Raw genomic sequence first — 16,784 nt, 5'->3', positions numbered from 1 at the left:
CCTAGAACAACCTCAACCTATCCAAATAACCTCGTAAGCCATTCTACTGATGCTGCACAGTTTTTCAGTGGGTGCACAATAAACGGCAACATACAAATGAATGTAAATAAATAGCCAAATAATGGATCAACGCTCTCTGTCTAATATGTTCGCTAGCTGTTAGTGTTGTTGCATAGCAACCACCTCGCACTATGTTTCGTGCAGAAGGCAACGGAGGGACTATTTTATTTTGAACATCGTTATTTACTAATAAAAACTATTTAAATTAGAGTGTGTATTTTTCTTTCATATTGCCACACTTGGTAACCGGTCGCGTCGGGCCGAACCACGCCCCTTAGCTGTGATATAATGAGCATATACCACGGCCTGTCGTGAGCTATTGCTTAAGTATATACCACACCAGGAAGAGTGGCGATCAAAGTACCAGTCACACTCCATACTTGGCCCTTAAGCAGAGCTCTAATGTGCTTTGCTGATTGGCCATCTACACCTGGCGGGCCTGGTCACTGGTTGCTCAATGGTACATCATCGTATCACGTTGATAATGCCCTTTGCAAATTGGAATACAACCAAGAAATTCCAGACTAATTTGTGGTGTTTGGTAATTTTGGTCTTCGTGATGTCAGGCTAAATGTTCCAGTTGCTAAATCTGGAATTTGGCTTTTGCTCTGAATACAGTAAAGTGTCTATCCGGGCACCTAACCCTCACCCTAAGGCACCAGGCCCCTTCCTCCTCTCTCCTTCTTCCAGGACACACCTATCCCAGGTCTCTACCACATCCGTGATTTCCTTGAAGAAGCTGAACTGAACCCTGTGAGAAAGACCTACAGGTTCAAAGGCGTGGGCAGGGAAGCCCCCACTCTGGGCGTACGTAAGGGGGATTTGCTTCTCCCCGGGGCGTATGACTACATAGACTCCATCCAGGAGGTCCTGAAGAACAAGGCTTCCTACTCTTTCAAGAACTGTCCGCGGCCCGACATCGTCACCCTGGGCTTCAGGGACAAGGTGGACTTTAGACATGACTTTACTAGTCTTTTTTTATTTTGTTTTTATTGAGTCAGGCACAATGAGTTTACATTTACAATATTTTTCACATAAGTGGCGCAAGTTGCGCAACTGATGCGGTATTGCACTAAACGGAAATTATTTTGACCGGACACTTTGACCGGAGAGATTTAGATTTGTCGATCTTCAGCATATTTTACCGGTCGTAGTCCGGTAATTACCGGCTAACGGGAACTCTGAAATACATACATATATAGGTAAAAATAAAGTAATAAAAGATAATATTAAAAGAAAATTTAAATTAATAGATAAGGAAATAAAGAATAATAACAATAATACATGTACCCATACTCACACATATATATATATACCCACATATACACATACACATATATATGTACATACCTACACACATACATACACATACATACAGTGGGGCAAACAAGTATTTAGTCAGCCACCAATTGTGCAAGTCCTCCCACTTAAAAAGAGGAGAGAGGCCTGTAATTTTCATCCTAGGTACACTTCAACTATGAGAGACAGAATGGGGGGAAATAATCCAGGAAATCACATTGTAGGATTTTTAATTAATTAATTGGTAAATTCCTCGGTAAAATAAGATTTCTGGCTCTCACAGACCTGTAACTTCTTCTTTAGAGCCTCCTCTGTCCTCCACTTGTTAACTTAATGGCACCTGTTTGAACTCGTTATCAGTATAAAAGACACCTGTCCACAACCTCAAACAGTCTATGTTCAGTCTATCCAAACTCCACTATGGCCAAGACCAAAGAGCTGTCAAAGGACACCAAAAACAAAATTGTAGACCTGCACCAGGCTGGGAAGACTGAATCTGCAATAGGTAAGCAGCTTGGTGTGAAGAAATCAACTGTGGGAGCACTTATTAGAAAATGGAAGACATAAAACCACTGATAATCTCCCTCGATCAGGGGCTCCACGCAAGATCTCACCCCGTGGGGTCAAAATGATCATAAGAACGGTGAGCAAAAATCCCAGAAACACACGGGGGGACCTAGTCAATAACCTGCAGAGAGCTGGGACCAAAGTAACAAAGGCTACCATCAGTAACACACTACGCCGTCAGGGACTCAAATCCTGCAGTGCCAGACGTGACAGCCCAGGAGCACAGCGGCGGGCCCGGAAGGGATCTCGGGCGGACGGCCCGGGGGAAAGGCAAAGTCCAAGGTGGGGGTCTCGGGCGGACGGCCCGGGGGCAAGGTAGAGTTCATGGAGGGGCGAAGACCACAGCGGGCAAACTCAGGGGGCCGAGCATGAGAGCAAAGGCAGCGGCAGGAAGAGTCAGGGGGCCGAGCATGAGGGCGAAGACCGTGGCACTCAGGGGGCCGGGCTCGAAGGCGAAGACCACGGCTCTCAGGGGGCCGGGCTCGAGGGCGAAGACCACGGCTCTCAGGGGGCCGGGCTCGAGGTCGAAGACCAGACAGCTCCGGAGGCCGGGCAGGAAGGCGCTGACGGGACAGCTCCGGAGGCCGGGCAGGAAGGCGCTGACGGGACAGCTCCAGAGGCCGGGCAGGACCCGGTGTCGGCCGGACAGGAACCAGAGCCGGTGGGACAGGCTTCGGCAGGATCCCCCACGGAAGAGGACTAGGAGTTGGCAGGACCCCCGGCGAGACAGGTAACGGCGGGACCTCCAACGGAACAAGACATGGGATTGGCAGGACTCTCAGCAGGTCCTCCAACGGAACAGGACATAGGGCTGGCAGGACCCCCGGCAGAAGAGTCGTCGGCGGGACCCCCAACGGGACAGGACACAGGGTTGTCAGGACCCCCGGCAGGAGAGCAGTCGGCGGGACCTCCAACGGCACAGGACATAGGGTTGGCAGGACCCCCGGCAGAAGAGTAGTCGGCGGTGCCTCCAACGGGACAGGACACAGGGTTGGCAGGACCCCCGGCAGGAGAGTAGTCGGCGGGGCCTCCAACGGCACAGGACACAAGGTTGGCAGGACCCTCAGCGGAACCTCCAACGGCACAAGACACAAGGTTGGCAGGACTCCCAGCGGAACCTCCCACGGCACACGAGTAGGGACTTGAGTGGGGACTCGAGAGGAAACTTGAAAGTCGACTTGAGAGATGACTTGAGAGGGATCTTGAGCGGGAACTTGAACGGAGACGTGAGAGGGGACTGGAGAGGGGACTTGAGAGGGGACTGGAGAGGAGACTTGAGAGGGGACTCGAGAGGAGACTAGAGAGGGGACTCGAGAGGGAAATCGGGAGGTGACTTGAGAGGGAACTCGAGAGGAGACTTGAGAGGAGACTCGAGAGGGGACTTGAGAGGGAACTTGAGAGGGGACTTGTGTCGGTCGGTACACCGACAGGACACGGGGAGCTGGCGTCGGCTGGAGAGCAAGCAGGAGACGAGGTGCTGGAGGCGGCCAGTACGGCGACAAGACTCGGGAAGCTGGCGTCGGCTGGGGAGCCAGCAGGAGACGAGGTGCTGGAGTCGGCCGGTACGCCGACAGGACTCGGGGAACTGGCGTCGGCTGGAGTGCCAGCAGGAGACGAGGTGCTGGAGTCGGCCGGTACTTCGACAAGACTCGGGGAGCTGGCGTCGGCTGGGGAGCCAGCCCTGTAGCCGAAACTGGAGTCGGGCCCATGGCTTCTGGGGCCGGTACTGAAGACGGAACCATGGCTGCTGGGGCCAGAACCATGGCTGTGTTGGCCGGTTCTGTTGCCGGAACCATGGCTTCTGGGGCCTGTAACGGAGCCCAAACCATGGCTACTGGGGCTGGAACCATGGTTGCTGGGGCCAGGACTGGGGCTGGAACCATGGCTCTTGGAGCTCGGGCTGCTAGCTTGGCCTTGCGACTCCTTCTCTGAGCAGCCGCCTGAATACTCCGTGGACCTCCATAAGCCAGACGAGTTCCAGAATACGACTCCTGGACAGGAGCAGGAACTGGGGCAGAAGCATGGGTTGACGCCAGACGGAACACACCGAGACGTTTGTAGTCAGCAGGCTGGAAATCACACACCCAGAGGAAGTTCAAAATCCAGCCAACGGGAGCATGTTGTTTCTTACACGACCACTAGAGGTGCTACACTTTAAAACGTGGCTATGGGTCGTAATCTGGTGCTTAAACAATCGACCCATTTGGTCGTATGAGTTGGAGGACTTGTTGTTTCTGGTTGAACGTCAGTGACGGCAGGCGGAGATCCTTACCGCTGATTGGCTTCCACGAGAATGCGTCACGTGAATTTGACGCTCGAGTTGAACAAATTGAACTCTCGCGTTTACGCGGCACCGTTCAATCGCCTCAATCGCGCCGCGTCTACCGCTTCATGCTCGCTGTCGGAGCAAATTCGCGTCTGTCCGCGTCTCTGCATTGACTTTACATGTAATCGCGCCGCCCCCAAACATCGCATCGCGTCCGGTGTGAACGCACCATTCAGTTCAGCTATATAGGCTATCATAGAGCCCCAGACAGATTCAAATATTTTTGAAGAGCCCCTCAGGTTATATTTAACCTGAGGGGTTATATCTTCTCCAAGTTCAGATACATCATTAGATCTCCAAGCCATAGAGATGCTTTAGGTGGTATCGAAGATTTACATTCTAGGAGTATTCTAGTCTTCTGCGTGCTAAAATAGATGCAAAGTGTTACGGTTGCTGTTTGTCTGCTCCTTAATCTGCCTGTGAGTGTTTTCAGCTGTGTGTGTGTTTATGCAAATGAGCTGTGTGGTTGCTCCAACATCATTGGCTGCCCATCTCCTGGTCCGCCTCTGAAGATGGGAATTGGATTGACGTCGTCCAATCGCAGCGCACAGCCGGCGCACACCTGCTGGGGAGGAGTACAAAGGCTGCGGACAATCATCACTCTGGAGGCTCTGCTGCGATCAGACGCCTCATACCTTTTGCTCTTCTGTCATGGACACTACAGACTGTGTTTGGTGCAACATATGTGTTCAGTGTCGAGTGACAACTTATGTGCTTACTGTTGAGTGTTTAGAGTAGCTTAGTTAGAGGGTAGAGTAGTTTAGTTAGTGTTTAGAGTAGATTAGGATTTTGTGACTGGTGCCTTTAGGTTAGCTGTGTGTTTTGTCTAGACTCCCTTTTGTTAGTTGTACCACTCTTGAAGTGAGGTTTTGTTTTGTTCTCTATTTAGTATATTCGTATGTATTTTCCCTGTATGCCTTTAGACTCCTTTTGAGTCCTCCCTTAGTTTGGTTATCTGTCAACCTGTGCCCTTTTGGCCCTTTTGTTTGTTTCAGGCTGCCTGGCTGCCATTTTGTTACACCTTGCTTTATAAATAAATCACCTATAATTATACCAATACTAATCTGGTCGTGTCGTTTCCCGTTTGTACCCCTATAGCCAAGTGGGAACGTAACACGTGGGGGCTCGTCCGGGATAAATTAATTAACTCCTGGGGTTATAGCTGGTATTTGTATTGCTAAAAACTATTTGGTGGACTTTGTGTGCAGTCTTAGTTGAGTATGGCACTTTTCGATGTTGAGTCGTTTTTGGTCTGTCCTTCTCATGAGCAGTTAGTTCAGTGTCGTAGAGACGACTTATATGAGATAGCGCAACATTTCAGTCTCACGGTGAATAGGCAAATGGGGAAAAAAGGAATTACAGGCTTTGGTGGTGTATGAGTTGGTGGAAAGGGGTTCTCTGGTGTTGCCTGCTCAAGCTGAGCTCACTGTGCCTAATGTCCTTGCTAAAGGAGAGGGTAGTGACAGCAAGGGGAGCGAGCAGTGTAAAGCACTGTCCGCGCCGCCTCGCTATAGTCCACCGTCTCCTGGCAGTCCAGATTCTCGGGAAGGGAGTAGACTCAAGGTCCGTCTCGCCCGGCTCCAGTTGGAAGCCAAGGACAGGCAGCGTCAGTGGGAAGCTAACGACAGGGAGAAAGCCAGGCAGTTACAGCTGGAGCTACAAAGGTTAGAAATAGACAAGGAACTGAGAGTGCTGGAAATCGAAAAGGAAGTCCGGGTGCGTCAGCTGGAGCTAGACTCCGAGCTGCGCGCATCCGGTGCTTTTGGCCGTGTCGGAGAAAGCTCTCCAGTTCCTTCCCATCCACCTCCTCCACCTGCCTTTGATGTGAGTAGCAACATTTCGTTAGTGCCAACCTTCCGTGAGACTGAGGTGGATGCTTATTTTGCTGCCTTCGAGCGCATTGCTACAGCGTTGCGGTGGCCGGTTGAAGTTTGGGCTCTGATGGCAACGTGCAAATTATATGGAAAAGCTCAGGAAGCAGTTGCGGCTCTCACGTTAGAGGACGGCCTGCAGTACGACTTGGTGAAGGGGGCCATACTCAGAGCGTATGAGTTAGTTCCTGAAGCTTACCGGCAAACGTTTAGACACCTTAGGAAGGGTCCTCACCAAACTCATGTGGAGTTGGCCAGAGTAAAAGGGATGTGTTTTGCTAAGTGGATTGCCTCATGTAAAGCTACAGATTATTCTTCCTTGAAGGAATTGATTATGTTGGAGGAATTTAAGAAATGTTTGCCTGAGCACATTGTTATGTACGTGAATGAGCAAAAAGTAAATTCCCTCTCTGCTGCGGCTGTGTTAGCCGATGAGTATGTGCTGATGCATAAATCTGTGTTTTCCCCGGTCTCTACTGAGAGATCGCGCCGTGTAACAGCCGCACCCTATACTGAGCCGTGGAATGTGTTTAACGAAAAAAGAGAGGAGAGAGAGTGCTATTACTGTCACCAATCTGGACATGTCATCGCCAACTGCGCAGCTCTGAAGCGTAAAGAGCAGCGGCAGAATATGTCCGCGCCAAACGGTATTGGTCTGATCACCCATACCCGTGCACAGGCGAGTAAAAGTGTTCCTGATGTCTCATTATCCGAGTCTGTGATTGTGCCTGTGTCTTCAGATAATGCTGTGTCTGAGGAGAAGCCAGAAATTGTGGCTCCCCCTCCTCCTCGAGAGGATGTCGTGAAACCAGCGCAACACGCCGGCTCAGACAAGCCTCCCGACTTTCCGACTCTCCCGGTAACCCGAGAGCGTCAGCTCGTTTATCGGATCCTAGTGTTGGTGTTAGCTCTACAGCATGTTAAGATTTATGTTGGACCCAGTCTTTGGCCAATTGTGATGTTTTCCTGTTATGACCCCTTTATATTCTGCCCCAGCGTGTCTAAGCACAATCAGCGTCTCCTGCAATGGGCTCTGATTGTGCGGGACTACCACAGTAGACACCCGTCATTAAAGAGTTCAGAGAATGTGTTGGCCGATGCTTGTCCAAGTTGAGTTTGAGATGTTAGTGTGTGTTATTAGGAGTTCGTTAGTGTGTTAGGTTCACAAAACTGTGGGTTTGTGTTTTAAGGGGGGGGGGGTGTTACGGTTGCTGTTTGTCTGCTCCTTAATCTGCCTGTGAGTGTTTTCAGCTGTGTGTGTGTTTATGCAAATGAGCTGTGTGGTTGCTCCAACATCATTGGCTGCCCATCTCCTGGTCCGCCTCTGAAGATGGGGATTGGATTGACGTCGTCCAATCGCAGCGCACAGACGGCGCACACCTGCTGGGGAGGAGTACAAAGGCTGCGGACAATCATCACTCTGGAGGCTCTGCTGCGATCAGACGCCTCATACCTTTTGCTCTTCTGTCATGGACACTACAGACTGTGTTTGGTGCAACATATGTGTTCAGTGTCGAGTGACAACTTATGTGCTTACTGTTGAGTGTTTAGAGTAGCTTAGTTAGAGGGTAGAGTAGTTTAGTTAGTGTTTAGAGTAGATTAGGATTTTGTGACTGGTGCCTTTAGGTTAGCTGTGTGTTTTGTCTAGACTCCCTTTTGTTAGTTGTACCACTCTTGAAGTGAGGTTTTGTTTTGTTCTCTATTTAGTATATTCGTATGTATTTTGCCTGTATGCCTTTAGACTCCTTTTGAGTCCTCCCTTAGTTTGGTTATCTGTCAACCTGTGCCCTTTTGGCCCTTTTGTTTGTTTCAGGCTGCCTGGCTGCCATTTTGTTACACCTTGCTTTATAAATAAATCACCTATAATTATACCAATACTAATCTGGTCGTGTCGTTTCCCGTTTGTACCCCTATAGCCAAGTGGGAACGTAACACAAAGGCTATACTGTCTTTAGTTTTCCTCCTCATCATTCGGTGGCCAGGTAGTACTCCAAAAATGGCAATTTCTGCACATGGTGTCAATACCACGTCCAAGGCCTCAGCAAGGTGTTTGAAAATGCTTGTCCAGTATCCTTGGAGGCGAGGACAAGACCAAAACATATGAGTCATGTTTGCTGGTGGCGTGTGACATCTGTTACCGGTATGCGTGACATTTGGGTATATTTTGGAGAGTTAGTTTAATAGATGCGGTGGACAACTTTTAGTTGTATAAGATTGAGCCTGGCACAGGACGTACTATTGTTCACTCTCGCTAATGCGCCATCCCAGACCTCATCATCTATTGCTTAGACTAGTTCCTCTTCCCAATCTTGTTTGATTTGACCAAGAGATGTTTCTGTGAGACGGAGATGGAATTGTAAATTCTTGAAATCAAACCTTTTTCGGTTGTCCAGAATTGAGTCAATTATTGAATCCGGAGGGATATTGGAGAAGGAAGGGTTATTTAGTTTCAGCCAGTTACGGACCTGGAAGTAGCGAAATAGATGAGTCCCTGGGAGGCAACATTTTTCAGAGAGTTGGCTAAAGCTACCGAAAACATTGTTGATGTAAAGGTCTCTTACTCTGATAAGGCCTAATCTCTGACACCTAGAGAAGGGCCCATCAGTGTAAGGGGGGAGGAAGAGATGGTTGTTGTGAATGGCACTATGAATAGAGGATCCACAAAGTCCATGAGCATTTCTAAATTGGGACCATATTCTTAGGGTGGAAACAACTATCGGGTTATTCGAATATTGAGTTGGCCGGCTGGGTAATGTAGATGTAAGCAAAGCCAAAAGTGAGGTATTAGGACAGGATTTGGCTTCAAGCTCACACCAACTCAATGTTGGTTCCTTAGTCCATACAATTATTTTGTGGATATTGGCTGCCCAATAGTAGTGTCTTATGTTTGGAAGCGCCAATCCTCCTCTAGATCTGTGCCTTTGTAAAAGCTATTTCCTAATTCTAGGAGTCTTCCCTTGCCATAAAAAAGAGGAGATTAGTTTGTCTATTTTACGAAAAAGTGATTTGGGTAGGAAGACTGGCAGACATTGAAAGAGGTAGAGGAAGCGAGGGAGCACGTTCATTTTGATACAGTTTACCCTCCCAGCGATAGTTACATGTAAATTATTCCACCTTTCCAAATCAAATTTGAGCTTGTCAATTAGTGGTGGGACGTTGATTTTGTAAAGGTCTGAGAGTTTTCCACTTATATTCACTCCTAAGTACTTAAAATTACTCCTTGACATCTTGAAGGTGATGAGTCTATCGGGGATCTGAAGGGTCAGGTCATTTACAGGGAAGCACTCACTCTTGGAAAAGTTTAGCTTGTACCCTGAAAAGGTTCCGAATCGAGTTAACAGATCTATTATCTGAGGAATGGTAGATATAGGGTTAGAAATGAACAATAGTGAATCGTCAGCGTATAACGAGAGTATGTGTTCTGAACCGTATCTGGTAATTCCTTGTGTAAAGCTGGCAGATTTAAGCGCAATTGATAGATCGCCATGGCGAATAGTAACGGGCTTAGAGGTCAACCCTGGCGAGTACCTCTACCTAGTGTAAAATATTGAGAATTCATCCCGTTAGTACTCAATGAAGCCTTGGGTGAAGAATATAACAATGCTATCCAGGACACAAATTTGGATCCGAGGCTGAACCTCTTAAGGACCCCAAATAGAAAGCCCCACTCCACCCTGTCGAACGCTTTCTCTGCATCCAATGAGACCACCACCTCTGGTGTCTCCTTGGATGCAGGAGAGAGGAGGATGTTGAGAAGGCGACGGATGTTGGAGAAGGAGTATCGGCCTTTCATAAACCCAGTTTGGTCTAATGATATGATGTTTGGCGTGACTGATTCAAGGCGTATGGCTAGTATTTTAGCTAGGATCTTATAGTCCGCATTCAGAAGGGAGATGGGGCGATAGGAGCTACATTCAGAATTGTCCTTGCCTGGTTTTAATAATATGATTACTACCGCCTCAGTGAGAGTTTGTGGCAACGTTCCCCGGTCCAGAGAGTCCTCGAACATTCTCAAAAGAAGGGGGGTCAATTTATCAATACATTTTTTAGAAAACTCAATTGGATAGCCGTCTGGACCCAGGGCCTTGCCACTCTGTATCAGCCTGATCGAGTCAGCTATTTCACTGGGCTTTGAGGTTGATCCAACTCACCCTCCTGAGCAGGTGTTATGGACGGAAATTCCAGATCATCCAAGAATTTTGTTCTGTCCGCATTCTCGACAGGGGCTTGTGAGGCATATAGTCCACAGTAAAAGGTTTTAAAGGTGTCATTGATAACGGATGGGATTGTTGTGAGTTCACGAGTAGGGGTCCGTATTTGTTTAATTTGTTGGGAAACCGACTGGCTCTTAATTTGGTGCGCTAGGAGACGACCCGCCTTCTCCCCATGTTCATACTGAAATCCACGCGATCTTAAAAGAAATGTAACAGTCTCTTGCGTTGAAAGTAAATTGTATTCCATCTGAAGATTTTGACTTTACTAGTCTGTTGGCTTATGTAACTGACCACATATTCGAGGAATAGTTACCCATTTTGGTATTTACTTTCTTTATGAGAATAAAATGTCTGTTATTGTTAATAGGTATGATTATCTTGTGGTTTTCAACTTTAGCGTCAAGTTAGTGATTTCATGCTGCATTCATTCTTTAATTCTAAGCTAAACTGATCACCTCTTAGACCTAGAACATTTTGTGTCATCTGCAAGTGTAGTAACCAGCCCTCTACAGCTTAATTCAAGTATGCATTTCCTAGCTTAAAGTTTCAGTGTGCAGGATTTAAAACAGTAAAGGTTGCGTCAAACGGAATACCCCACATCTTTCTAGAGCTAGTGTTTGGGCCATTTTGCCTTAAAATACTTTTTCCCGTGGACTTACTTCATGAATGAGGCATCTCTTATTTAGTGGATATACTGTATATCTCTTAAGGTAAATACAATTTCAAGTATGTACACTTGAATTAAATTGTAGGGTCCTCAAAGTTGTGAAACCCATTAATAGCCAAATCCAGAGTAACTTCCTCAGGCATAATGAACTGTAGTTTGTTGTAACCAGTCTGGAAGTGGGATTAAAAGAAAAGTGAGTTATGTTGCTCTATAGGTCCAAAGATGCAGAAGATCCGGGTAATTATATATTCGAAAGTCGAGCCATTCCGGCGTCATGCGCCACTGTGCAACTTACATAGAAATGAATGCGACCCTCCTCCAATGTTGTAACCAGTTCTCTTTATTCAGCTACAATATGGCATCCACTTCCTATGTAGATAGGAAGACCTCATTATAGGCGAAGTAAAACAACAAACAATTCTCCGTTTCAGGTCATTATAAACAATGAGAATATTGTTATGAATTATATATTCAATTTCTGCCAATAGATCCCCTTAACTCCTACACACTGGGCCGTTATGGGTGCAGCTTACTTATTAGCACATCATCACAGTACAGAAGGTGCTCTTAGAAATGTGCCCCTTCAGCAGAATATCTGAAAACAGAAGATGTGTTTGAAATACAAGCCAGCTGTTGGCGATGCAACACAACAGATGAAAAAAAAGAACTCCTGCTGATATTATAACAGATGTTTAAACACTTCTTTATCTTTATTCCTTGTGCCAGCATATAAACACTTCACCGTGCGACTACAATGTGACAGCGAAAACAGTGGAGAAGATTCCCTGCAAGTAAGCACTCGACAAACAGCTGCTCTTTAACTCTCAGATCACAGCAGAGGAGACAACCCATGAATCATCCCTTGATGGTTGAATCCTTCGCCCTCACACAACTTCTCCTTCCTTCTCTCATCTCAGCACCAAGATGGAGGAGCAATCGCCAACCTGCTCTCTCATTTTCTCTGCCTCTGATCATGCATGGCCTTATTCTTTTCTTCTCTCACTCTTCTCTCCCCCCCCCCCCCCCCTCTCTTCTTTCAGGCATGTGATGTTTCGGTCCACCGTGCAGCGGATCAGCTTTCCTCCTGTAAGTATCTAATCACCAAAACTAGTTATGAGGACCATACGGTCTTTCCATTTCCTTCAAAAAGGCTTAATCACTTTCAATAGGTTTTTGTTACGAGGTATGACCTAATGACTATCTGGTGCTGAACACGAGATAGTTATGACAACCACAAGGGTCAAGGAAAACCCATCCAAACTGATTGTATCATTTTACTACATTTGAGGGCCTGTTATGGCACTGTACTAGCTGAGCAGTCAGCTTTGGTTCATATTGCAGTGCTGCAGCCTTAGCAGTGTGTCCATGCTGGTAGCTGATGGATATTTGAGCCATGCTGGCAGCTGCTGAGTGTTGACAGAGAAGGAAAGGCGCTAAGAAATCCCGAGGGTGTTATTACTGCAGAGTTGAGAGCAGTTTTCTGCTGTTAGTGGTGTCACAGCTCTAAGACAAGTTTGTTGTCAAAGGTTAAGCACCTACACAAATCCCGTGGCAAAGTTAAATTAAAAAGATCTAGCAGACAGCTGACCTGGTGTAGGCACTAGGCAGGCAGACATTAGCCGATCAAAATTGAAGAATCTTAATGGTTTACACTGGGAGCTGCTGGTCCACATGTACACAGGAACAAGCATTTTAGATTTCTTTGAGCCTTGCCTCTTAGCAAATAATGAAACTAAATATATGTCCATACAACCAAAGAGAACCTCTAAAAGGTCAAGATTTGTAGTAGCGCAACAAAAAATGATTCTCTTTTTCAGATTTGAATAATTGTTTCCATCCTAGGGCCACTGTGTGTCCCAGATTTATGTGCTGTGCTTTTTGCACTGAATGTGCTGCTCGGAAGGAACAAACCCATCCTTGAGATGATTGAATTAAAGTCGTATTAACAAACATTTTCATATGAGTTAATGTCCTTTTCATTGAAGTGATTCAATTACTGCTGATCGAAACATTTGCTGTTTGACAGTTTAGATTTTCCAAACTAGCTTCATTGCTATAAACATTGCAGTGTTGGCTGTTGGTCGGACCATCACCTTGGTTCCTCAACAACTATTGGATGTATTGCCGTGAACCTTCAAACACAAATCAATGATCGTCAGTCAGGGGATGAATACTAAGTCCTTTGGTATCCCTGGACTTTTCCTATTCTACCACAAGGCTGATGAATAAGTACCTTCCCCCACATTTGCAAATATTAGCACGCTAACGAGCTAAACCAAAACAGTGATTGCGGTCAGCATTTTACCTTTATCATGATCCTGGTGTTGTGTCACAATGTTGGTTTTGTCTGTCTTGTGGTGGGTTTTATTTTGCTGTTCTGTTCTCCCTGGCCCTTTCTCATTTCTCATTTCTCTAACTCCCCTCCTCAACTCCCCTCCTCGACTCCTATCCTCAAGACTTAGTCCCGCCCACAGGAGATGCGAGCGGAGGAGCCGAGCCGAGGAGAGAGGAGGGGAAGCAGCAGGCGGTTAGAGAAATGAGAACTCCTCTCCTCCGAGCGGTCATTTTAAAGAGACGTCCATTAATGATGACAGGAGGCACAGCAGCCTCTGTCTGATGGACAGATGTGTTCATGACCACTTATTTACTTTGATTCATTCACAGTGCGGTATAATGAGACAATAACAGGCTACAGGTGCGCACACACACACACACACACACACACACACACACACACACACACACACACACACACACACACACACACACACACACACACACACACACACACACACACACACATATAAATATATACAATTTCAGAATCAAACAGAGCACTCTCATAATAACGTAACACTATCAGAGACTGGATATATCCCCCCCCCCCATCTCCCCTATCTGGTCGCTACAATGAGGAAAATAAATTACGGGCCAAAAGTTGTATTTACAAGTATTACAAGTAAGCAGAGGACACCAAACCAACTGAAACCTGTCTGTCCGCTGCATCTACGCACTGTACCACACACACACCTCTACACACTGTACCACACACACACCTACAGCTCCTAAAGCATAATCAGGCTGCTTGTGTATTTTATTATGTGAAGCACTAAATGGTCTTAGAAAAATATCGACTCTTTGTTTGTAGATATCTACTAAACTAAAGCAAATAAAGAGAGTAGGCCTGTTATTCTGAGTGATATATATTTTACACACTGCTCTGCTTTCTGCACGGACCTCACAGCTGTTCTCTCTGGAAACATCGCGTTGCGATGAAAGCAGTTAATAAAATAATATCCAGGGGATGCATGCAGAGCTGTCATTGGCTGAGATAAGTCCGGCCGTGCGTCACGCCTCTTTGAAACATCTCTGTTCCCGGAAATGCATCCGCGAAGGAGCCGTGGAGGACCCATCAGTGTATCCTTCGGTCCTCGAAGTGCGGAGTCGAGGAGTCGAGGAGTCGAGGAGGGGGATTTGATGAAATGAGAAAGGGCCCCTGTCTATTGTCTTCCTTCCTGTGTTTTTCCTCCTGTGTCTGATTGTCTGATTGTGTTCACCTGTTGCCCTTGTGTTTCTGCCTCCCTTACCCAGATGTGTCTTGTCCTGTGATTACCCCTCTTTGTATTTAGTCTTGTCTTCCCCTGTGTGCCTTGTCAGTTCATTGTCTTTCCTGTCTCCCTCCATGTTGATCACGGACCGTCTTGTGTTGTTGTTTCCTTGTGCTACTGTTTCCATTCATACCATGCTTTTAAATAAAGCTCGCTTTTGTTTCTCGACCTTTTTACCTTTTTTGTAGTCTGCATTTGGGTCCTACCTTTTCCACGAATCCTATTATTAATAATGTAGGGTTAGACGCATGATGTCCTTTTAACTCAATAATACAAACAATGCCCCCCCCCCCCAAAAGTAGGACATATTAATTGTACCCTATTTTATTGAAAATATATAAATAATCCAGTTTATTGAAGGGTTAGCAAATTCGTGGATGTGGCAAAAATAGGTCAAAGTTTTAAAGCATGTGACAGTTACCTCTGCCACACAGGAACATGTTACGTTTCTAACGTGCTGTGCCAAAGTAGGAAAGTAGGCCAGGTGCTCTGGCTCAAACACACTCCCTCACACACACACACACACACACACACACACTTATGTGTAAAGGAGAGATTCACTACATTGCAATGGCTCCCGTGAAATACACCTGCATTATCGCCTTGGGGAGCATCAGGCAAATGTCCAGCAGGCCATTTGCAAAGTATCATGTAAACTGGTGACTGGGATCAAATGGCGTGTAATGGTCGCAGTCCAAGGAGCAGAGTAAAGGAAACGACACCTTGCTGTGTCCCTCTTTCAGACTCAGAGAGCAGCTAAAACTGTAAAACTGGTCCTCTGTTCAGAGAAAGAACACAGTTTTATGTCTGAGGAGGAGGGTGTTAGGTGGGGGGGATGCTATTTCTGCATGGCACGCCGCTGGTGATGACCAGTAAGTGTGTTAGTAGGCAAGACAAGAGGACAAGTTAAAGGCAAGAAGAGAAACTGACTCTTGACAGAGACATAACACAACCAGAGACCAGCAGAGGCCATAAAGACAGGAGTCAAGTGATATGTCATAGGTCATAAACATATGGGTATGGGACCCGAAAATAGATCCAGTTTATATTGTTCGTGCATCCTTCAGATGACTTTGGTATTAGTACAGCAATAGAGTTACATGAGCTTATACGTCCATAGGTGAAAGAATGTATATCTCATTTAGCTCTGTAAATGTTAGAGGTCACGATGTACAGTAGATGAATATAGTGCACGCTTACTCTATCACATTTGGTATGATTGGACTCCGTGCTCTGTCAGCTAGTTTTGATCGAATGCTTAAAAACGTTGTCCTTTGAACTCCAGGACCATGTTCAGATTTAGAAGTGCTTGTATTTCCTAGTCTCAATAACAGAATTATGCTCATATTTAACGCTTTAACTGTTGGTCCTTAACTTAATTGCTGAACATAAGTTGTATGTATTGAACTAGCTGTTCAACTGTCCAGCTAGTTCCAATAACATGTCTTATCTCTGACAAACCTAGAAGGAGGGACCTGCTCCATGCCAATATAATCCACAGACCAGACCAGGAAAATGCATCACTTCAAGCTTCACATCAACATTGCCGCGGCTCCACAGTGTGCACTCCGTGAGTCTGGTACTTCACATTTAGCTAAATATAATGTACTGTATGTCATTTATTGTAGGCTATAATTTGACTCATTCAGTCGTCTTTGTAATGAAAACTACAAATGTACAAAATCTTAACAGTTTATTTAATCTCAGATAAATTATTGCAGTTCAATTCTTGACAAGTGAGTAAATGTAAAATGTACTAATGGATAAAATAATAATAATGTTGTTGTAATTTTGATGGAAAAGTAGTAAGATATGACCTAGATGTTAGCAAAATAGAACATCACAATTTAATATAACAAAATCCTTAAAATAAATCTAACCTCACACAGATGTGAGCGTGTCTATGTTCCCTCAGCCCTATGTTCCCATCATCCTATGTGATAAAACAAGAAGAAGACAAGTTCATGTAGAATTCAACCTGATCTTTTGGACCCAAGTATAGCTCTTGGATGAAGTGATGATATATTGAATGTCTTTCTGTGTGTGTGCGTGTCTATTCCACAGAAGACCCCAGGACCAGGGGCCTACGAACCGTGCTGGAAATTGGGCGACAGTCTGACCGCAGATTCCATAGACCCGTCATTTAGCCTCTTCTTCCGCAACATTCTCTAG

The 16,784-nt window shown here is 46.0% G+C and overlaps 1 protein-coding gene across 1 annotated transcript; it reads left to right on the top strand.

The window, feature by feature from the left end:
* The first annotated feature begins 544 nt into the window (after positions 1–544).
* Positions 545–16,784, top strand: stpg4 (sperm-tail PG-rich repeat containing 4). The gene is made up of 6 exons (XM_034100171.1): positions 545–601; positions 751–1,005; positions 11,731–11,795; positions 12,045–12,090; positions 16,078–16,182; positions 16,677–16,784. Exons 1-6 carry the CDS (start codon positions 545–547, stop codon positions 16,782–16,784), a joined length of 636 nt encoding a protein of 211 aa, XP_033956062.1.

The sequence above is a fragment of the Pseudochaenichthys georgianus genome, chromosome 15 (genome assembly GCF_902827115.2).
Source record: "Pseudochaenichthys georgianus chromosome 15, fPseGeo1.2, whole genome shotgun sequence".
In the NCBI taxonomy this organism is placed as follows: Eukaryota; Metazoa; Chordata; class Actinopteri; order Perciformes; family Channichthyidae; genus Pseudochaenichthys; species Pseudochaenichthys georgianus.
This window is presented reverse-complemented; position numbering and strand designations above follow the sequence as displayed.